General features: G+C 37.6%; 1 protein-coding gene across 1 annotated transcript in view; it reads left to right on the top strand.

Annotated features, from left to right (window-relative positions):
• The first annotated feature begins 3,019 nt into the window (after positions 1-3,019).
• LOC124776511 (intraflagellar transport protein 140 homolog) overlaps positions 3,020-24,109 on the top strand; it is a 249,038-nt gene continuing 227,948 nt past the window's right edge. Inside the window, exon 1 of the mRNA XM_047251534.1 lies at positions 3,020-3,457. Within this exon, the coding sequence (XP_047107490.1) occupies positions 3,311-3,457 (147 nt within the window). The 5' untranslated portion in view covers positions 3,020-3,310. The remainder of the gene's footprint in view (positions 3,458-24,109) is intronic.

The following is a 24,109-nucleotide window of genomic DNA, read 5'->3' as shown; positions in this document are numbered from 1 at the left end:
AGCACCTGCAGAACGAAAGGTCCTTGGTTCGAATCTTCCATTGAGTGAAAAGTTTAATTTTTTATTTTCAGTTTATGTGACAAACTCTTATGTTTTCATCACTTTTTTGGGAGCGATTATCACATCCACAAGAAAACCTAAATCGGGCAAGGTAGAAGAATCTTTTTACCCATTCGCCAAGTGTACAAGTTAGGTGGGTCGACATCATATTCCTGTCATGTGACGCACATGCCGTCACCAGTGTCATGTAGATGTGTTTTCCTGTGGAGGAATCGGTTGACCTATGACCTTGCGATCAAATGTTTTCGGTTCCCATTGGAGAGGCACTTCCTTTCGTCTACTAATCGCACGGTTTTGCGATGCGGTCGCAAAAGTGCACTTGCAAGCGCGACAGCGGCACCTCCCATCCGTCGTTAAATTTGTGTTGTGAAGCTTCTTCATGTAACTCGTCAATGAACGAACGGACAGATAATAACTATGCAAAAATAAAGAAAGTAAAATTTTCACTTGAGGGAAGACTTGAACCAAGGACCTCTCCTTCCGCAGCTGCTCACGCTACCACGGGACCACGAAGCGCCTGAGCTCACATTCTTCTTGATGTTGCCTATGTGGCCCATGCACTACTCAGTTTGTACATTTTGCTTAGTTTTTCACAGTTCCACACAACTTCTTCTTGTTTTCTCAATTGATCTGTGTTCAGTTTATCAAGGCCTATCCACTGTGCCAACTTATAACTAAATCTGAGGGGGGTGCGATGGGGAGGTTCCCTTGTAAGTTCTAGAGGACAGATGACCTCAGATGATAAGTCCCATAGTGCTCAGAGTCATTTGAACCATTTTTTGGAATCTCTGTCTTGCCATTATATAGCCAATATGAAACCTTTTGGTGGCTTCAGGTCTCTTCCACAAATACGGCCTTCTTTCATGATTCTTAAATCAAGTGTTAGCGATGGTTAAATTATGCCCTGTGCGAAACTCTACCAGGCAACTTTCTCTATCATTCCTTCATCCATCCCATATTCACCTACTATTTTTCCTTCTTTACCTTTTCCCACTATCTAATTCCAGTCCTACATGACAATTAAATTTTTGTTAACTATATGAATAATTTCTTGTACATCATCTTACATACATTTAATCCCTTCGTAAACTGCAGAGCTACTTCACATATAAACTTTTACTACTGTGGTGGGTGTGAACTTCATGTCCATGTTGGTTACGGTAATGCATTCACTGTGCTGTTCATGGTAGCTTACCTGCATTTCTATTTTCTTATTCATTATTAAACCAATTCCTGCTTCACCCATATTTTATTTTATATTTATAACCCTCTAATTGCATGACCAGAAGTCCGTTTCTCCTGCTGCCAGCCTTCACTTATTCTCGATATATCTAACTTCAACCCACCGACTTATCTTTTTAAATTTTCTAATCCACCTACCCGATTAAGGGATCTAGCATTCCATGCTTGGGTCTGTAGAATGCCAGTTTCGTTTCTCCTGATAACAACTTCCTCCTGATTAGTCCCCACTCAGAAATCCGAACAGGGCACAATATTACCTCCAGATTATTTTACCCAAAAGGATGCCATCATCATTTAATAATACAGTAGAGCTGCACACTCTCCAGAAAAATTACAGCTGTAGTTTCCCCTTGCTTTCAGCCATTCACTGTACCAGCACAGCATGGCCGTTTCACTAGATATTACAAGGCCAAATCACTCAATCAACCACACTGTTGCCTCTGCAACTACTGTAACGGCTGCTGCTGCTCCTCAGGGCCAATACAGCAAGGTTTCATGGTCGTCTGGGGGGGGGGGAGTGTTCATTAATGGTTCATGATTCATCAACAACCTGAAAATGAAGGATTTTCAGTCATATATTTATCTGATCTTTTTTTCTTGTTTTGGTGTATGGAACCTGTCCCTCAGTTGTAAAAGTATTTTTGAAACCCACTGTATACCCTACCAGGTAACAACATTAAACATGGACAATACTACAGCTCTGTGATGGTGGTACAACCTGACACAGAAAATTGCAACACTAATTATTTAAATACCAGCTATGATGTGTAATTGTACAAAGTTATATTGACAACCGGTCTTGTCTTCCGTGCACTTAACTTTTTTGGTCAGGCTGTGAATTTATCTCAAAGTAGCACTTATATCTGTCATCTTCAATTATTCGTTCACAGTATTCATATCATTTTATTAATTAAATTTAATATTTCACACGTTATTTAACGATTTCTACCGAGCTTCCCAATTTTGCATAGTTCTTCCAATACTTTCTTCACTGTTTCATAATTCAAATTATCCTTTAATCGTCTATTGTATTCTTTCCTTCTGTTTGTGGTAGTCATTATCTAATGCTTACTTTGAAACTCTCGACAAAGCCTTATCGTTACAGTTTCCCAGTCTCCATTTCCTTATTTATGTACCTTGTCCTATGCTGACCTCGCAAGTGTGTTTTAATGTAGTAATGTACTGTTGTTGTTGATCGTGGAGGGGGCTATCTACGCTACGATAATCACTTCATTGTGCTGTTTATAGTAGTTCATCATAATTTCTATTTTCATGTTCCTGCCACGCCCCTACCACATACTAACAGATTGTGGTCTTACTTGATTCTGTGATGAAAATACTGGACCCGCCATACCTGGAATTCTGTTCTTTCTGGCTTCACACTTCACTAAGTCCCACTGTTTGTAACTTCAACCTTTTCATTTGCATTTCCAACTTCTTCAATCTACCACCGCGATTAGAGATCTAACATTCAGAACCTTATTTTCAGGCCGCTGCTTTTATTTATTTATTTTTTTACAACGTCTCCCTGAATAGTTCCCAACCACGTAATTGAATTATGAACTATTTATCTACGGAATATTTTACCAAGGGCATACTATCATTGTTTACGATGTGGTAAAACTGCAAATCTGTTCATAATGTAAATCGATTGTCGTATTTTGACAATTATCGAATTATTATAGAGATGGCTGTGAGTCCCGTTGCCATGGTTTCAGTTGTGTTGACGTGTGTAACAAAGCCGCGAATTCCGATCGTCACGCAAATACTGAGGCTGAAAGATTTAACAACTATATCACTATTTCGTGTACAGAATGTTTCTCTGGGACTGGTGTGAACCGGTGTTCTCGTATTTATTCTCCAATAGCGAAGACATGACTTGAAATGCAGAACACGAGTGTGTGACATAAAAATTTAACTCCGAAAGAATTATTTGGTATTGTGATATAATTAATTAAAAATAAAAGTTGCTTACTTCTTGAAGTTGTTAGGTTTATCAGTCACGAGAATGTCATTATACTTCGATTACAAAGTACAAAACCCCGATTTAGCAGCTATAAACTTGGGTGTGGACTGGCATCATCAGCATTCACTGCTAGCAGTCTCTTCATACAGCGAAAACAAAGGAGGATTCGTGAGCATTTACGATGAACTGGTATGTGACAGTGTTAATACGAAAGTAACTGTTGTTTGACTCAATACCATGATTTCCCATGTATCAGTGCATATGCTTTACACCCATACTGAACTTTTATGTAGGACTTCCGTTTACAGTGAAACAATAAATTTATAAGATCCACCTATGTTGGGAAATATGTTGTTATTTCAATTATCGTTGGAGGGAGTGTAGCGGTATAAATATCATCGAAAAAAGTAAAGGCGAAAATGTATCATGTCTGTACAGAAGGTGCTGGGTTCTAGACTCATAGTAGAATAAACAATTTGAACAAGCACCTGCGTAGTGTATACTGAAAATCAACATCCACCTTTATTGTCAGTTTCTGTTTATCACTTGACAAGCGACAATCTTCCTGTTCATCAACAATATGATAAGACCTTATACTATTGGTTAATAGAATCGTAAAAATAAAATTGTTTTTTTTTTAACTGACGCCAGTGTAAACTCAGTTTTCGTCGTACATACTTTTAATGCTACTCATCTTTTGGGTATGTTTGGTACCAGACAAAATGTAATCAACAGCTCTATAAATATATTTTCCAGTTGTAGAGGTTGAATGGATATGTTATCCTTTAACCTTCTAGTCTCTTTTCTGCATTTCGTATTTATCTACTAAAGTTGTGTTACCAAGTGCACAGAAGTCTGCCACATCTCCAGTCTTGGAGATGTAATGTGCAACCAGTACAGACTTTAAAGGGTAATCATAAAATGATAACATTTACGATATGCCCCATCTCTTGCCCCCCCACTACCCCTCTTTAATTTTTATAGTTGTTGCATGGGTTAGGGCTATCTACTATCTACATAATATGTACCAAAATACTCTCAGGAATTTTCTGTATTATGAGTAATTATTGTTGTGTAATACAGCAAATTAACTTTGCAGTTGTAGTTTTTACAGAGCAAATTTTTTCACTAAGCAGCAGGTGTCAAGAGTGAGTAACTCTGTTTGAAACTGTAAATTGCTGAATCAATTGCATGGAGGGTTCTCATGTTGATTCTTGCCAAAGATGACTTGACCTGGACTACCATAAAGATCAGTTTACCACCTAAAATTTTTGATCCCTATTTGTTGTATTCTCTAATTTGGGACAAAACTGTCACCTTCCAACATAACCTAGACATGGTGCAGATATCTCTTTCAACACAACCAGTATTTCTAATAAGGGGGAGGGGTGTTATTACACCCAGGCCATTAAATTTGGTCTTCTAGTGCATCAGATTTGCACTGTTGCTTATGCTGTGACATGAATTTTTGTACAGTTTATGATGATAAAACCAAGAATTTATCACAGCTCACATAAGTACATTATTATTGGACACTCTTTGTGCATAGGCCATGATTCCTACTTCTGAGTTAAGGTATATCAATGAGTTATTGAAATGTTTTCTCTTGGTTGTATTGTGAGACATTATGAGGATCTCTTTCCTGGATTTTCATTGGGATGAGTTTAAGTGCAGCATATGAGTGGGCAGAGTTCCAGGAGAAGAGGGGTTGTGGAGGGGCGCGCTGGTGGTCGATGCTAGGTCACGGCTATTATGTCTTCTGCTAAAAGTGTTTATATTTTTACATACATCAGTTTCGAAATTCCTCAGCTAATTTTCGGATAATAATCTACTTTACTTTAGGCGATCAGCTCCAGAGGACCAAGTCTTTTTCACCATATTCTATTTCCTGCTTTCTGTCGCCAGTTGCCCTCTATGTTGATATGCAGCAAGTCCTCATGGATTCCATCTTTGTACGTTTTCTTTCATCTGTCTGGTGGCCTTCTTCCACGTGGAGTAATATCCATTGATTTATTCACCCGAATGTCATGCCCTGCCTATACAAGCTGTTTGGTTTTCAATAGGTATACAATGTTTGGTCCGTTGTAGATTTAATCAAGCTCTCAATTATGGCAAATCCTCCACTCTCCAGTGATCTCATCTTGTACTGGATCACAGACCATAGATCTTCCGTAAGACTTTCCATTCAAAAATGAGAAGATTATTTAAGTCTTTTTTCTGGGTGGAGTAGTGCTTTGTACAGCTGGAGTTTGATATTCCTGGGGAGACTGCATGCTTTAAAAAGCTGTCTCAGACTGAAGTATGATTGATTTGCGGAAGATATTTAAAATTGAGAACCTTTTTTGGGATTGGGTTCTGACTACCACAGAGGCTGGAGTGCATTTCTTGAATAGGCATGACTCCTGCTCATCACCAGGTACTTGGTCTTCAATTCATTCACAAGGAGACCAATCTTGTTCTTTTCCACTCCCATGCTGTTGCTCATTTGCATTGTTAGATATGGACAATAGGACCATCTTTTCAGATGTGAGGTGTGGGAAGCTCTCAATTATGGCAAATCCTCCACTCTCCAGTGATCTCATCTTGTACTGGATCACAGACCATAGATCTTCCGTAAGACTTTCCATTCAAAAATGAGAAGATTATTTAAGTCTTTTTTCTGGGTGGAGTAGTGTTTTGTACAGCTGGAGTTTGATATTCCTGGGGAGACTGCATGCTTTAAAAAGCTGTCTCAGACTGAAGTATGATTGATTTGCGGAAGATATTTAAAATTGAGAACCTTTTTTGGGATTGGGTTCTGACTACCACAGAGGCTGGAGTGCATTTCTTGAATAGGCATGACTCCTGCTCATCACCAGGTACTTGGTCTTCAATTCATTCACAAGGAGACCAATCTTGTTCTTTTCCACTCCCATGCTGTTGCTCATTTGCATTGTTAGATATGGACAATAGGACCATCTTTTCAGATGTGAGGTGTGTGACTTTCTCACACTCTACTTTGATCTCTTTGAAAACCATATGGAAAACTTCTCTTGCTATCTTCTTTAGCACAACGTTGAACAATATCGGTGGCACACCATCTGTTTGTCTCAATCTTGTGTTTGTGTTAAAGTTCTCTGTAACTTGGTTCCCAAGTATCACTTTGCCTTTTGAATCGGCGAGACAAACTCAAACTAGGTTGATGAGTTTCTTTAATATATCAAACTTGGTTAGGCACTTCCGGTGGACACTGTCATGTGCCTTCTTAAAATATGTGAAGATAACATGAAGGTCTTCACCATATTCCCGCTTTTTCTCTGTGAGCTTTTGCAATAAAGAGAAATTGTCATTGCTCACAACCAAACAGCCATTTCTTCAACCACTCTGATATTCACCAACCACTTCTGCAAACTAGTGGCTTTTATCTGTATAAAATTGGACAAAATCTCACTTGTTGTTGTTGTTGTTGTGGTCTTCAGTCCTGAGACTGGTTTGATGCAGCTCTTCATGCTACTCTATCCTGTGCAAGCTTCTTCATCTCCCAGTACCTACTGCAACCTACATGCTTCTGAATCTGCGTGGTGTATTCATCTCTTGGTCTCCCTCCACGATTTTTACCCTCCACGCTGCCCTCCAATGCTAAATTTGTGTTCCCTTGATGCCTCAGAACATGTCCTACCAATTGATCCCTTCTTCTAGTCAAGTTGTGCCACAAACTTCTCTTCTCCCCAATCCTGTTCAATACCTCCTCATTAGTTATGTGATCTACCCATCTAATCTTCAGTATTCTTCTGTAGCACCACATTTCGAAAGCTTCTACTGTCTTCTTGTCTAAGCTATTTATCGTCCATGTTTCACTTCCATACGTGGCTACACTCCATACAAATACTTTCAGAAACGACTTCCTGACACTTAAATCTATACTCGATGTTAACAAATTTCTCTTCTTCAGAAACGCTTTCCTTCCCATTGCCAGTCTACATTTTATATCCTCTCTACTTCGACCATCATCAGTTATTTTGCTCCCCAAATAGCAAAACTCCTTTACTACTTTAAGTGTCTCATTTCCTAATCTAATACCCTCAGCATCTCCCGACTTAATTCGACTACATTCCATTACCCTCGTTTTGCTTTTGTTGATGTTCATCTTATATCCTCCTTTCAAGATGCTATCCATTCCGTTCAACTGCTCTTCCAAGTCTTTTGCTGTCTCTGACAGAATTACAATGTCATCGGCGAACCTCAAGGTTTTTATTTCTTCTCCATGGATTTTGATACCTACTCCAAATTTTTCTTTTGCTTCCTTCACTGCTTGCTCAATATACAGATTGAATAACATCGGGGAGAGGCTACAACCCTGTCTCACTCCCTTCCCAACTACTGCTTCCCTTTCATGCCCCTCAACTCTTATAGCAACCATTTGGTTTCTGTACAAATTGTAAATAGCCTTTCGCCCCCTGTATTTTACCCCTGCCACCTTCAGAATTTGAAAGAGAGTATTCCAGTCAACATTGTCAAAAGCTTTCTCTTAAGTCTACAACTGCTAGAAATGTAGGTTTGCCTTTTCTTAATCTAGTTTCCAAGATAAGTCGTAGGGTCAGTATTGCCTCAAGTGTTCCAACATTTCTACAGAATCCAAACTGATCTTCCCCGAGGTCGGCTTCTACCAGTTTTTCCATTCGTCTGTAAAGAATTCGCGTCAGTATTTTGCAGTCGTGACTTATTAAACTGATAGTTCGGTAATTTTCACATCTGTCAACACCTGCTTTCTTTGGGATTGGAATTATTATATTCTTCTTGAAGTCTGAGGGTATTTTGCCTGTCTCATACATCTTGCTCACCAGATGGTAGAGTTTTGTCAGGACTGGCTCTCCCAAGGCTGTCAGTTGTTCCAATGGAATGTTGTCTACTCCCGGGGCCTTGTTTCGACTCAGGTCTTTCAGTGCTCTGTCAAACTCTTCACATAGTATCGTATCTCCCATTTCATCTTCATCTACGTCCTCTTCCATTTCCATGATATTGCCCTCAAGTACATCGCCCTTGTATAGACCCTCTATATACTCCTTCCACCTTTCTGCTTTCCCTTCTTTGCTTAGAACTGGGTTTCCATCTGAGCTCTTGATATTCATACAAGTGGCTCTCTTTTCTCCAAAGGTCTCTTTAATTCTCCTGTAGGCAGTATCTATCTTACCCCTAGTGAGATAAGCCTCTACATCCTTACATTTGTCCTCTAGCCATCCCTGCTTAGCCATTTTGCACTTCCTATCGATCTCATTTTTGAGATGTTTGTATTCCTTTTTGCCTGCTTCATTTACTGCATTTTTATATTTTCTCCTTTCATCAATTAAATTCAATATTTCTTCTGTTACCCAAGGATTTCTACTAGCCCTCGTATTTTACCTACTTGATCCTCTGCTGCCTTCACTACTTCATCCCTCAAAGCTACCCATTCTTCTTCTACTGTAATTCTTTCCCCCATTCCTGTCAATTGTTCCCTTAAGCTCTCCCTGAAACTCTGTACAACCTCTGGTTTAGACAACGTCTGGTTTAGTCAGTTTGTCCAGGTCCCATCTCCTTAAATTCCCACCTTTTTGCAGTTTCTTCAGTTTTAATCTACAGTTCATAACCAATAGATTGTGGTCAGAGTCCACATCTGCCCCTGGAAATGTTTTACAATTTAAAACCTGGTTCCTAAATCTCTGTCTTACCATTATATAATCTATCTGAAACCTGCCAGTATCTCCAGGCTTCTTCCATGTATACAACCTTCTTCTATGATTCTTGAACCAAGTGTTAACTAAGATTAAGTTGTGCTCTGTGCAAAATTCTACTAGGCGGCTTCCTCTTTCATTTCTAATCCCCAATCCATATTCACCTACTATGTTTCCTTCTCTCCCATTTCCTACTACCAAATTCCAGTCACCCATGACTATTAAATTTTCGCCTCCCTTCACTATCTGAATAATTTCTTTTATTTCATCATACATTTCTTCAATTTCTTCGCCATCTGCTGAGCTAGTTGGCACATAAACTTGTACTACTGTAGTAGGCATGGGCTTCGTGTCTATCTTGGTCACAATAATGCGTTCACTATGTTGTTTGTAGTAGCTTACCCGAGTTCCTATTTTTTTATTCATTATTAAACCTACTCCTGCATTACCCCTATTTGACTTTATATTTATAACCCTGTATTCGCCTGACCAGAAGTCTTGTTCCTCCTGCCACCGAACTTCACTAATTCCCAATATATCTAACTTTAACGTATCCATTTCCCTTTTTAAATTTCCTAACCTACCTGCCCGATTAAGAGATCTGACATTACACGCTCCGATCCGTAGAACGCCAGTTTTCTTTCTCTTGATAACGACGTCCTGTTGAGTAGTCCCCGCCCGGAGATCTGAATGGGGGACTATTTTACCTCTGGAATATTTTATCCAAGAGGACGCCATCATCATTAACCATACAGTAAAGCTGCATGCCCTGGGGAAAAATTACGGCTGTAGTTTCCCCTTGCTTTCAACCGTTCGCAGTACCAGCACAGCAAGGCCATTTTGGTTAGTGTTACAAGGCCAGATCAGTCAATCATCCAGACTGTTGCCCCTGCAACTACTGAAAAGGCTGCTGCCCCTCTTCAGGAACCACATGTTTGTCTGGCCTCTCAACAGATACCCCTCCGTTGTGGTTGCACCTACGGTACGGCTATCTGTATCGCTGAAGCACGCAAGCCTCCCCACCAACGTCAAGGTCCATGGTTCGTGTGGGGGGAAAATCTCACTTATCCAGTTTGAATGACTTTTGCCTGGATTCCTTCTCATGGACTTTTGTTCTTATTCAGCTTCATTATCTGATTCTTTATTTCCTCCAGTGTAGGTGGTGCATAATCTAAATCTACAATGTCAGAAATTTGAACAGATCTTTAGGTTCATCACAGTTGAGGATACCCCTGAACTATTGATTCCCTCTCTCAGCAATGTTGGACTCATTGTTGAGTATGGTCCCCTTATTGTCCTTATTGAACTTTTGGCAGCGGTCATTGTTGTTGTTGTGGTCTTCAGTCCTGAGACTGGTTTGATGCAGCTCTCCATGCTACTCTATCCTGTGCAAGCTTCTTCATCTCCCAGTACCTACTGCAACCTACATCCTTCTGAATCTGCTTAGTTTGTTCATCTCTTGGTCTCCCTCCACGATTTTTACCCTCCACGCTGCCCTCCAATGCTAAATTTGTGGTCCCTTGATGCCTCAGAACATGTCCTACCAATCGATCCCTTCTTCTAGTCAAGTTGTGCCACAAACTTCTCTTCTCCCCAATCCTGTTCAATACCTCCTCATTAGTTATGTGATCTACCCATCTAATCTTCAGTATTCTTCTGTAGCACCACATTTCGAAAGCTTCTACTGTCTTCTTGTCTAAGCTATTTATCGTCCATGTTTCACTTCCATACGTGGCTACACTCCATACAAATACTTTCAGAAACGACTTCCTGACACTTAAATCTATACTCGATGTTAACAAGTTTCTCTTCTTCAGAAACGATTTCCTTGCCATTGCCAGTCTACATTTTATATCCTCTCTACTTCGACCATCATCAGTTATTTTACTCCCTAAAAAGCAAAACCCCTTTACTACTTTAAGTGTCTCATTTCCTAATCTAATTCCCTCAGCATCACCCGATTTAATTTGACTACATTCCATTATCCTCGTTTTGCTTTTGTTGATGTTCATCTTATATCCTCCTTTCAAGAAACTGTCCATTCCGTTCAACTGCTCTTCCAAGTCCTTTGCTGTCTCTGACAGAATTACAATGTCATCAGCAAACCTCAAAGTTTTTACTTCTTCTCTATGAATTTTAATACCTACTCCGAATTTTTCTTTTGTTTCCTTTACTGCTTGCTCAATATACAGATTGAATAACATCGGGGAGAGGCTACAACCCTGTCTCACTCCTTTCCCAACCACTGCTTCCCTTTCATGCCCCTCGACTCTTATAACTGCCATCTGGCTTCTGTACAAATTGTAAATAGCCTTTCGCTCCCTGTATTTTACCCCTGCCACCTTTAGAATGTGAAAGAGAGTATTCCAGTCAACATTGTCAAAAGCTTTCTCTAAGTCTACAAATGCTAGAAACGTAGGTTTGCCTTTTCTTAATCTTTCTTCTAAGATAAGTCGTAAGGTTAGTATTGCCTCACGTGTTCCAACATTTCTACGGAATCCAAACTGATCTTCCCCGAGGTCCGCTTCTACCAGTTTTTCCATTCGTCTGTAAAGAATTCGCGTTAGTATTTTGCAGCTGTGACTTATTAAACTGATAGTTCGGTAGTTTTCACATCTGTCAACACCTGCTTTCTTTGGGATTGGAATTATTTTCGCCTCCCTTCACTACCTGAATAATTTCTTTTATCTCGTCATACATTTCATCAATTTCTTCATCATCTGCAGAGCTAGTTGGCATATAAACTTGTACTACTGTAGTAGGCATGGGCTTTGTGTCTATCTTGGCCACAATAATGCGTTCACTATGCTGTTTGTAGTAGCTAACCCGCACTCCTATTTTTTTATTCATTATTAAACCTACTCCTGCATTACCTCTATTTGATTTTGTATTTATAACCCTGTAATCACCTGACCAAAAGTCTTGTTCCTCCTGCCACCGAACTTCACTAATTCCCACTATATCTAACTTTAACCTATCCATTTCTCTTTTTAAATTTTCTAACCTACCTGCCCGATTAAGGGATCTGACATTACACGCTCCGATCCGTAGAACGCGAGTTTTCTTTCTCCTGATAACGACGTCCTCTTGAGTAGTCCCCGCCCGGAGGTCCGAATGGGGGACTATTTTACCTCCGGAATATTTTACCCAAGAGGACGCCATCATCATTTAATCATACAGTAAAGCTGCATGTCCTCGGGAAAAATTACGGCTGTAGTTTCCCCTTGCTTTCAGCCGTTCGCAGTACCAGCACAGCAAGGCCGTTTTGGTTAATGTTACAAGGCCAGATCAGTCAATCATCCAGACTGTTGCCCCTGCAACTACTGAAAAGGCTGCTGCCCCTCTTCAGGAACCACATGTTTGTCTGGCCTCTCAACAGATACCCCTCCGTTGTGGTTGCACCTACGGTACGGCCATCTGTATCGCTGAGGCACGCAAGCCTCCCCACCAACGGCAAGGTCCATGGTTCATGGAGGTCATATCCCTTCTTAAAAAAGTTAATATTATGACACAACTTTTCCACCTCTTGTCCCAATAAATCTTTTTGAGCCTCCTCTATCGCTCCTTTGACGTACATTTTCTTTCCTGTCGTCAGGGCGTCTTAGGCAGTATTGTATTTTCCACCTCATTTACACCAACCTTGACTTCTTTCCATACTCGAAGGGTTCTTCTTGTGAGGCATCCACAACTCTACAAGGCCATTTTGTAAAAAGAAGAAACCGTACAACAGTTGCTGACTCAACAACCTTGTATGGATATATGACCAGTTTCAGAACTTTCATGATATAGTGTAAACTGTAATAATGAAAATATTATGTTATAAGACAATGTGAAGGTATCCTCAGTTTTAAAAAAGTCATATGTAGAACTATATAGTTATAATTTCTAAAATAAAATAAAAAGCAGAACAGGACTTTAGTTACAAATAAAATCACATAACCATCTGAGGTCATTCGCACCCCCTTGTTGTCATGGAACAAAAGTTCTCTGTCAGAAGAGTAAAAAGGGGGACCTAGAAAGATCCCAAAAACTGACAGTACAATTGGACATTGACAGTCACCAGAATCATAAAACATGAAACAAAAATGAGAAGAGGAAAATTTTGCTGTGTGGAATTACTACCTAAATTTCATGAAACCATTCTGCCAAGCTGCCCCACCTGGGAACATTAACAGGAAGACTAAGCTATAGTATAGACTTGCTAGCCGTGCATGTTGAGGGCGCAAATGGCCCAAGTGCAGGCACAGTGTGAATCAGATATGTGATTAGTAAACTGTGTAAACTGCAAAAGCAGGAAGTGGCAGCAGAAAGGAGTCAGAACCATCACTACATTAGAAGGGAAGAGAACCTGTACATTATGCATTCTTTCAGTCACAACTACAATATGGGATTCAGTTATGGGGTAATTCACCAGGTACAAACTGTGTATTAAAGAAAAAGAAAAAAGCAGCAATTAGATGTTTGCAAGGATTGGGTCCAAGAGAAAGCTGTAAGGAGCATTTCAGTGTATTGACCATAATGACACTTCCAAGTCTCTATATGTATAACTGCTTAATATATGTAAAAGAAAATATATAACAATTTACACAGAGAAAGAATTTACATTTGCACAGCACTCGAAACAGCTGCATGCTTGATATACTGTATTCTAGGCTGTCACTGACACACAACAGTCACAAACAACTAAGTCTAAAGTTATATAATAAGCTGCCACAATCTATCAAAACCCTCACTCACTTTAAATTTAAGGAGGTATTAGACACATGGCTCAAAAATACAGCATATTACTCTATTGAAGAATATCTTGGAAGTAATTTGAAAGGAATGTATAAATAATGAAATAATGTAACTATCATTAACTTAATGTGTAAAACCGTATAATTAATTCTTGAATGTAAACTGTATAATGATTATTGCTGAAATTGTCTGATTAGTAAGAAGTTTATGTATTTATGTTTATGTAAAATGATGATGTGAGTAAAATGTACAAATTACTAACTACTAAAAATATGTAGGTATATGTATGCATAATGTAAAAATTAGTAACAACTCTACTTATATGAAATATGTAAAATGTATTTCGAAGAAGCCAATTGCATGGTAAACATGCTGAACGGCTAATAAATAATCATATGTAACATACAGAAACAAGGAAAAATATTACATTACAGTACACACCTTAATTTTCCACTCATTAATAGTATCAAGAGGATAGGAATGAAGACTTCTTAAGATTTCAGTTTTTTCCAGGATATTGAGTATCGGATGTTTCTCAGGAGTGTGTAGGACAGGGAAGTTATTGCTAACCTGCTGCTGCTGACATGTGCAGTGTCAGAGCTGACCTGGAATTGGCCAGGTCTTTGTGTTCTTTAAATCTCGTATAAAAATTCCTACGTGTCTGTTCAAGTATATCTACTCTTGCATATCTAGCTTGTATCACACTCAATATGATACATGCTAGGATAGGAGAAAGTATCCCCAAATATTTTCATATGAAAAGTGGCTGGCAGCAGTTTCTTTCCAGTTATCTATGACATGTATCCATGATATTTGTATGTAAGTAACATTCTGTTTTCTCTTTTATTTTATTTTATAGATTTTAACTGTATAGATCCATACCTGACATTTAAAAGATAAATACATAAAAAAATAAAATAGAAAGAAAAAAAACCTTGAGGATTCACTCTTTTTGTCTTGTAATAATATTTTCATTATTACTCTTTACACCAGATGATGGAACGTTAAGTGTTTCGAAACCAATAACATATGCAATATAAGATTGTTGAGTCACATCTGTTGTGCAGTTCCTTCATTTTACAAAATATGTAATTTGATTTTTTCAGTACTACTTCAAGGTTCTTTTGTGAATCCTCCTCTTGCAGAGTTTCTAAGTGGATGCTGAGATGGAGCTGAAATTCGTCTTTTTTTATAGTATCTCTGAGCATATTAATGTTGTAGCATATTACTTTCTTATAACTGTTTCTGTCTCTGACTGTGCATTGTACTTGAAGTCAGCTTTTTGCTAGGAAGTGGTCACTTAGCACCCCATCCTGTCTTTACATCCATCACGCAGTTCTTTGCTTTGATGTCAGTTACAATGTGATTTTCCTAATTAACTTATTTACCGTCTGTTGACACACAAGTTGCTTTGTGTATGTCCTTCTGTTGGAAATTAATGTTGATGAATATCATTGTCAGTGTTGCAAAGGTTAAGAACCAGATGCCACTGTCATTGCTGAGTTCATGTAAACTGTGTCTTACAGTTGTTGAAGGAATATGCTTTCTCTTCACACTTTGGCATTCATATCACCCAGTGGGACTTTATATTTGTTATTCCAAGTGCTGTTGATTGCTACCTCCAATTCTGCACAGAATTCTTCCTTCACTTGGTTTGCGTGCATTGGTTTGGATGCATGGCTGTCCACAAACGACATTTTACACCTCTTTGTGTCTGCTGTTAATACTGCTGTTCTAGGGGTCACACAAAATCCATTATGCAATTTGTGTCCTGACTATAGCTTCCATAAGAGATCGAATACTTTTCAACATCAAGAGTACCTGTATCCTCCCAGCAAACTTCCTGCAATGCAACTAAATCCATCCTATATCTTTTGATCTCCTTGACTAGACTGATTGAGGAGTGTGTTTTATATAAACTACAAATATTCCATGTTTCAAATTCTATCTCTTGTCGTCTTACTTTTCGTCTATTTTTTCTTATGAAATTCTGAGGCTTCCTTGTAGTCTGTTTACCATTACCAAGTTTTCTATATGGGGTGGTAACCTATTGGCAGGCTTCAACCTGTAGGACCAGAGCTTTTAATTTTGGGGTAACCGTCCCCTAGATGAACCACTTTCTCTACAGCTGTTGAGGTTTGTCTTTCCTTTCCTTAAAAATCTAAGTTATAGGGAGTGGGAAGATAGGATACTGTGAGATACACTTCATCTGGTTCATTGAGTCAATAATGAACAATGTTCTTAGGTAATAAAATTAGTCTGCAAAAAATAATTTAGTTTGTGAATGGTATCTAATACTTTCAATGCAGAAAGGTACGTAAGTCACCCAATTTTGTATATTTTTGTACACAAAATTATTTCATTATTGAGCACTTGTCTATACAGCATCTCTTTCATTTTATCAGAAAATTAACTAGCATTTTTTGTGTGATTGTTTAATCCTTAATTATTCAACTGGACAATTTTTTGTTGTTCCTGAAAATTTACTTTGAGTGACTTAGGTACCTTTCCACAATGACCCATTGAGTTTGTGTTTAGACTTACAACTCCATAAAAGACTGAATACTTTTCAACATCAAGTGTACTATTATCCTCCCAGTGAAATTCCTGTAATGCAGCTAAATCTAGTCTGTATCATTTGATCTCCTTAACTAGACTGATTGAGGAATCTGTGTTATATAAACTAAAAATATTACATGTTCCAAACCATATACCTTGTTCTCTCATTTTTTGTATAGTTTGTTTTAGGGAGCTCTGAGGCTTCCTTGTAGTCTGTGTACCATTACCAGGTTTTCTGTGATGAGGAAGTAATCCGTTGGCAACCCCCAACCCGGAGGACCAGGGCTTTTAATTTTGGGGTAACCTTCCCCTAGATGAATTTCTTTCTCTACAGCTGTAAAGGTTCATCTTCTATTTCCTTAAAAATTTGAAGGATACAGAGTGGGAAGATGGGTACTGTGAGATACACTAGTTCATCGAGTAAGACTTGTATGGCTCGGGAGATCCTGCAGCAGCTATGGTACTGCCAGAACTAGCCCTTAGTGTCATATGAATTAGGAAACCTCTCTCCCACATGGACAGTGTCTCCTTGAGAGGTTCAGAGAATAAATTAATATGAAAACTGAATTTCAAAAAAGCCAAGGAACTCTGGAAAGTTGAGTTTAACAGAGAATAATTTTAAAACTGGGATATCAGCCCATACGGATTAGTTTGTGACCTAACTGGTTGCATCTCAACCAGGAAAAGGCGCCCATTCACGGGCTGACCATATATGCTGCTAACAACAAATCCAACATGGTTTTGTGAGTCTACAGATGTGGAACTGCAAATCACAGGAAGTTGAATAAGGCGAGACAAAAGAGAAAAGACGTACCACTAAAAGAGAACATAATACAAAGACTGACTTTCCCAAATGTAGTCAGAAATGACTGAACAAAACAGCTTTCACTGCATTTTCATTCTAGCGTAGACATAGTCTGCAGTCTTGTATTTAAAATTTTAATGTTCAGTGAAATACTGATTATGGTGCATGCATCCGTCTATTTTATATTGTGTAAATTACAGGCATGATATTGTCGAAGATGATACTATTACAGCTGTTAAATCAGTTGTGTGAGACATGTACTATACATCTCAAATTTTCAAACAATACTAAACTGCATGAAACCATTGGATGAAGGACTCATAGGCCCCTATCAATATGGTTTGTTCCCTGAACAGTTGATTCTTGACCACACATTTACTTTGAGGCAGCCAATAGAAAAATTTTATGAGTTTGATTAAGAATGATATCTTACCTTCATTGATTTTCAGGTACCTTATGACCACTCCATCTTATGGAGAACAGCGGAATTTGACATTTCATCGAAATAAATCTGACGAATTGCAGCTACTCTTAATCAACTTGTCAAGTACAGTTCAGCAACCAGCTATTGCCGCCATTCAATATTTGAAATGGGTTGAGACAAGGAGATCCATTAGCATCAGTACTATTTAACTTGGCCTTGGATGAAGTAAGCAGTGACACTTATTGAATCAGAGAAATGGAGATGATGAGAGCGGACTCAGTCCTGGCATTTGCTGATGATGTTGGGATTCCATGACACCATGGAGCAAGTATGTGCTGATACTTTACAGTTTCTCCACAGTACGAAGAAAGTTGGGCTGGTGGTGAACGATGATCAAAACAAATATCTCTTTGTATCATGTCGTCAATCTCTCCTTCCTTCCATTGTTGTCAATGGTCATATCTTTGAATGAATTTGAGATTTCAAGCACCTGGAATCCATACTGAGTGATAAAAGTGAAACAATGAATAACAAACACTAATTGCACGTTCTTTGCTCTGAACAATTTATTCAAGTCACAACTGATGTCACAGAAGAACAAGATGTATGCATATATGACACTAGTATGGCCTGTACTTTTACATGCTTGTGAAATCTGGGCAACATCAGCAACAACTGAAGAAATAATATGTGCCTTCGAGAGGAAGGCACTTCGACAGATCTATGGACCCATCTACAATACCAGGAAAGTAGAATGAAAGAAGATCTGTATCAGCAATTTGAAAAGCCACACACTAGCCAAATATTAGGGCACAAGAGGCTACAGTGGTTTGGCCACATCCCTTGAGCTGATAGATCCCTCCCATACCAAATCCTCCATTCTCAGGCTGGTGTAAAACATCCAAGGGACATCTGAGGACACAATGGAAGGATCGAGTGTTTTCCATCCTTAAATAAATGGACCCATCATCAGTGTAAGATGAAGCTAGCAATGTAGGACTACCATCTGCAGTAGATACCTCCTCTGTTGTAAATGACTGATCTCCTTTAATACAGCGCTTTTCATAACGGGTTCTTTTGTAATTTTTTATAGTGTGCTGCTTTTTCCTCTTTGTAGTTTGGTCATTTCTTTTGTCTTTCTGCTGTAGGCTTTAAAGGACTGCTAATCCACTAGATAATAAAGATGATGACGATGCTTTTTAAATAATGCACTCTCTGAAATGCAATTTTTGAGAAGTTATTCTAAAGTGATGCACTGAACACTGATGTAAACAAATTATTATACTAAAATGTTTTATGTAACTTATTTTCGTGTTATTGTTGCTGTTGTGCTGCTTTTCAGTTCAATGACTGGTTTTAATTAGCTCACAATGCAAGTCTGTCCTGTGCAAACCTCTGTGTAGTTATTGCATCCTACATCCATATTAACCTACTTACTGTAGTCAAGACGTGGCCTCCCTCAATAATTTTTGCATGCTACACTTCTCTCCCTTACCAATTTGACTATTCCTTGATGTCTCAGGATGAGTTAAACAGAAAAATAAAAATATTGTTACTGAACATGGCCTGTTACTAGGAAAAAATTCTAAGCAAAAAGTGGATATCACAATTTTTAAAATTTTTTTATTGCAACAGCCAAAAACATTTTTATTCTACTGAGAATTATTTATAAGAGATGTTAGAATAATTGTATCTGTGTGATAATTTGCTCTATGTTGAGTATCACAGAGTCAAATGTCAGTGGTTTTCCACTATGTGACAGTGAATGAATGAAGAGTAGAGATATGAAACTTCTGCTCACCAGCTATAGATGATGACTTTTGTGAAAGTAGTCTTTCCCCTCAAGATTTTTTTTGATCAATATAGAGACAACTGTTTGGCCTTGTACATCCAATAATTGCATTTGAGCAACTTGTCATTATGTTTTCCCTTTTTATTTTTACCCCTTCCTTCTGATCATTGGCTGTCAATGTGTAATCGGTTGTACTTAGAAAAATAGTGTAGACAATACTTATCACCTTTATTGGTGACTGGTTTCAGTGGAAAGGCAGACCATCTTTAGACCATGCTCCTATTGTTATGTGGAGATGGATCCACAGAGCAGGAAATGCAGAAGTCTTCAGATGGTGTCAGCTGCAGTGGTTACTGTGAGCAGTTGACAGCATCTGGAGGCTTCTGTAGTTCCTGCTCAGTGGGTCTATATCCACACATCAGCTTTGGAGTACAGTGTGAAGATGGCCTGACTTTAGACTGAAACCAGTCACCAATAAATGTGATTTGTGTGAACTAGACTGTTTTTTGTAAGTACAATTGTGAAAATCGAGCACTGTTTTTTCCAAGATGTTTTTGAAAATATGTCCAATCATTTTTCATTAGTCCTTCCTCTTCATTGTCTCTGCCAGTGTTTGTCTTCTACTTTCTTTGAGACCTACCTCACTTTCTGCTGCTCCTGTGAATAACAGTAACACACTACGTTGAAGCATTCTCATAAGATGCATTGTCCAACTGAGTTTTTGCTGTTACATTTTACTCACAGGCTGAATTTTGTGTATCAACCTATTAATTCTTTATTTGGCTGTAATTATTAAATTTTATCTGTCTCATATAATAGGTTGGTTTCAACCTCCATGGCGGTTTTCAGTTAAGATGATGTAGGTGATCCTACAGACAGAGAAAAAGAAAACAAAAATTGCTTCATGTTTTCATTCTTATGGCTTATTTTAAAATTTGGAAATTCCCTAGGCTTTCTTTCCTTGTATATTATGTATCCTATCCACTCATGCCATCTTCATTCAGTTGTTTTTCTGAATGTTCCTTTACCAGCACCATACATCAAATACCTCAAGATATCTTGTTTCATTTTTTGTACCATCTGTATTTCAAATACTCCAAATATATCTTTCATCTAGTTTTGCCTCACTTCAATATTTATGTTTTTTGAGTATTTCTTTTACTTTACTCATAAACATTATTGATACTTCTCTCATTCTTAGTATTATATCTTCACCAATTCTTTCTTCTTTGCTCGTAGTACTTGAGTACTTTTGATCTTGTTTATTTTATTTTAGTTCTGTAATTAATATTCACTTTTTTGATTCCTTGGAGTACACTTTTATTTATGTCTTTTTAGTGTTTATTTTTATTTTATATTCATCTGTTATTGCTGCATGTGTATTTGCTAAGATTCTTTGGAGGTTTCTTTCATGTGGAGCTATCATCTGTAAAGCTAAGTATTTGTATTCTTTCTCTATATTATTTTTGGTTCCTGAGCAGTATTTTTGCACTCATTGTTTCCGTTTTCCATGTAAATGTTGATTAAAGATGGAGACATTTACATCCTGGTCCAGTACCTGTAAGAATTCTGTCTTCTTTTCCTGAATTGCATATCTTTGCCACCACTGTTTGTTCTTTGTATTATTCTTCAGTGTCTATTTTGTAACTAAGTCATCTTTAGTATTTCCAAAAGTTTTTTGAGTTAACAGTGTTGAATTCTTTTGTGAGGTCTATACAATTGCCACAGTATACTGCTACATTACTACATTGATTAATTTTTATTTGGTACCATTTGATCATATAGCATGCAGATTGTGTACTTGTAATATAGGTCAGGTCAGCTTAAAATAAGATCTTAAAGTATTTAGCCTACAAAATGCAATATGAAACAACATAGGCCTACTGCAAGTTTTTTTGTACTTTACATCATACAACAATATGTTCAGTTGATACAACACATGCATACAAGTAATAACAGCATTTCTTGCTCGTTACACATATATGCCTCCACACTATAAAATTGAGGCACCGTGAACCATAAGTGTCTAAAGCACACTGTCATCGATTTTGAGATTGTAGTGTGTATACATGATCCTGACACCTGTTGATCATACAGTGGACCGGCTGTATCTGTGCTGTGTCCTTATATTGGTATAAGTGAACATTTGCGAAAAAATTTCTCACCAATTTATCTGATATTTATTTCCATATGGTCCCAAAGTACAAATTTTCGTTGCTATAGGAGTTCTCACTGAGTACACAGGCACCCTCTTCATAAAAGCTGGAAATTTTTAAAGGAATTCCCCACCACACCCTCACTTTCCAGGATTTCAACATTCAAGTCTGTAAAATGGATACTGAGGATTTCTAAACCTTTAAGAGTTTTGCCAACCTCACCAACAAACTGGAAGTTGATGTTCACAGAAACAATGAACATTTCAGAAATTTTATAATGAAGTTTTCAACAGGTTGCCCTGAACTGTTGTTTGAAAGTAAAAAAATTCTTCATTGAAGTATTGGGAGGCCACCATGTTGTTCAAGTCACATCAAGGGATCCCACAATTAGTCTTTTCTCCACAGCTTGTAGATGTCTTGCAAAATCGTGTGCCCAAAGACATGGTGGAAGACAAATGTCAACTGTGAAAAACAAAGACTTAACAAAACTACTAGATCAAATTTGGAACACAGATTTAACAGTACTACTAGATTTTATGCCTGAAGTGAACAGACAGTTTTATATGACCCCCAAGCCAGATATTGTGCTTAATGAAAATGAGGATATAACAAGGACCATGAAGTGTTGCGACATGTCGTAAGTACATGTGTGGTGCATTTAGTACCTGTTCTTTATGTTCTGATTCTAGTTTCACATTAATTACAAACAATACAACACTCAAAGAGATGTTATTGATCTTAGTGTAAACCTCAAAACTTTGTGAATTAACATTAGTAAAAATCCTAAAGATTAATTAAAATAACATAACATAAAGTGGGTACATTTTAGCTGCAAGCTGCAATTAAGACATTATAGAACAGTTACAAAACCAGAAATAACATACGAAGCTGAAACCATCTTCAAAATGACTAATACAGCAGAAATTGAGAGAATACTCAAGATAGAAAGAAGAATAATTAGGATGTGCATAAATAAACAGTGTCTAGTAAATAATCATTGGAGAATAGCTTCAAATGAAACACTATACAAGAAAATAGATCTGGTAATGAGCACAATCAGAAAGAAACACATCTCATTCTTTGGACATCTTATCTGAGAAGAGAAGTAATAAGAGAATAATAAAAATATTGTGGAAATTTAAGAGCAACTGTAAATGGCTTACAGAAATTAAGGAAGGTACAAGAGAACACAAAATTACAATAAATGATGTAAAAAACAAAGTAGACAAACAAAAATACTGCAAGAAAAATAAACTGGACTTAAAACAAAGCTCAGTAAAAGGAATACAAGAAGAGTGATGTCAAACAAAGAAAGCAAAAAATCTGAAAGAATGAAGAAGTGTTGGGTATGAAGAGTAAAAAATCCGTGATATAATAATAATTCTTTGTATAGTGACTGTTTCATTGAATTTTTGTTGAACTGTGTTGTATTAATGAATAATAATATGTCCTTGTATAAACATTTGTATAATTGACCATAAAATAAATAATAGTATCAAGTACTTCATTTTCATTCTATCAGCTTCTCACACTCACTATTTACCTCTTGCTCCTTTTTCTGCCTTCTAGTATTTGTCTTCACATTTTTGTATTTTTTCAACATCTCTCCCTTTTTTTGTGATTAACGTTTATTGTTGCCTGTTTCTGTTTTGTAATTTGTTTTCGGAATTAATTTCTTTCTTTTGCTTTTCTCTGTGTACGACCAGCCAATACTAATTTTTAATATTCTTTTCTGACATGCCTAAATAACTAAGCATAGCTGAAGTCTTCATTACCATTCTGATAATGAGATATTTCCACCAAACTGCCCATATGAAGGTCATCAGGAAATAAAAGATTCTTTTCATAATAATACTGGAATTATAGTTCTTACAGTTCTTTCAGTGCTATTCTTTCACTGACAGAAAAATGTGGTTTAGGCGGTATTGAAGTGATATGGCTGTGGTAATGTGTTCTACATCACGAATAAAATTTCCTTTACTGTGGTTCAAATTTTAAGTCTTTCTAGCTGCTAAATGGTAGGATGGTGAACTTACTTGCCAGAGTGTTTCCTTTCTCTGTATTCTTGTGTTAATTTGTTCCAAATTCAATATTTGATGTACTGCCACATTATAGAATAGAGATTCAACCAAGGATGATATAGAGAGTTCCAAATCAAGCACAAGTATCAGTAAGTTGGGAACAAAGGAGAATGAACTAAAGGTATAGTTTCAGCTGTGCGCCATGCTCTCTTAATGTAAGGCTGAATTACAAAGCACCTGGTCATTTGAAATGACTACTGGGAAAAGAGTGTGTAAGAAACACCTGTGTTTTGATACACAACATGATGAAAATGGTTGAAGAAAGGAAAACAGCTCTTCCTGTAAGGATTAGAATGTCTCCCTTCAGATATCAATATATCAGGTAAAATTTTGCAATGAGTGTATGCAGTTCTAAAACATGGCTAATTGTCTTTTTCTTTTATTAAGTGCATTTTTGACACACATTACATTCATAGATTCTGAACTCAGTTGGTGACAGAGACACAGTTTCAATCTTTGAATTGGAATAACAATGAGATGTGATATGCAGCTGTGTTTTGGCAAGCTTCTGAAAAGGATAGTTGCACTTACCATATAGCAGAGATGCTAAGTCACAGATAGGCATAGCGAAAGGTCTGTCAGAAAGTAAGCTTTCAA

The sequence above is a fragment of the Schistocerca piceifrons genome, chromosome 2, assembly GCF_021461385.2.
Source record: "Schistocerca piceifrons isolate TAMUIC-IGC-003096 chromosome 2, iqSchPice1.1, whole genome shotgun sequence".
Lineage (NCBI taxonomy): Eukaryota > Metazoa > Arthropoda > Insecta > Orthoptera > Acrididae > Schistocerca > Schistocerca piceifrons.
This window is presented reverse-complemented; position numbering and strand designations above follow the sequence as displayed.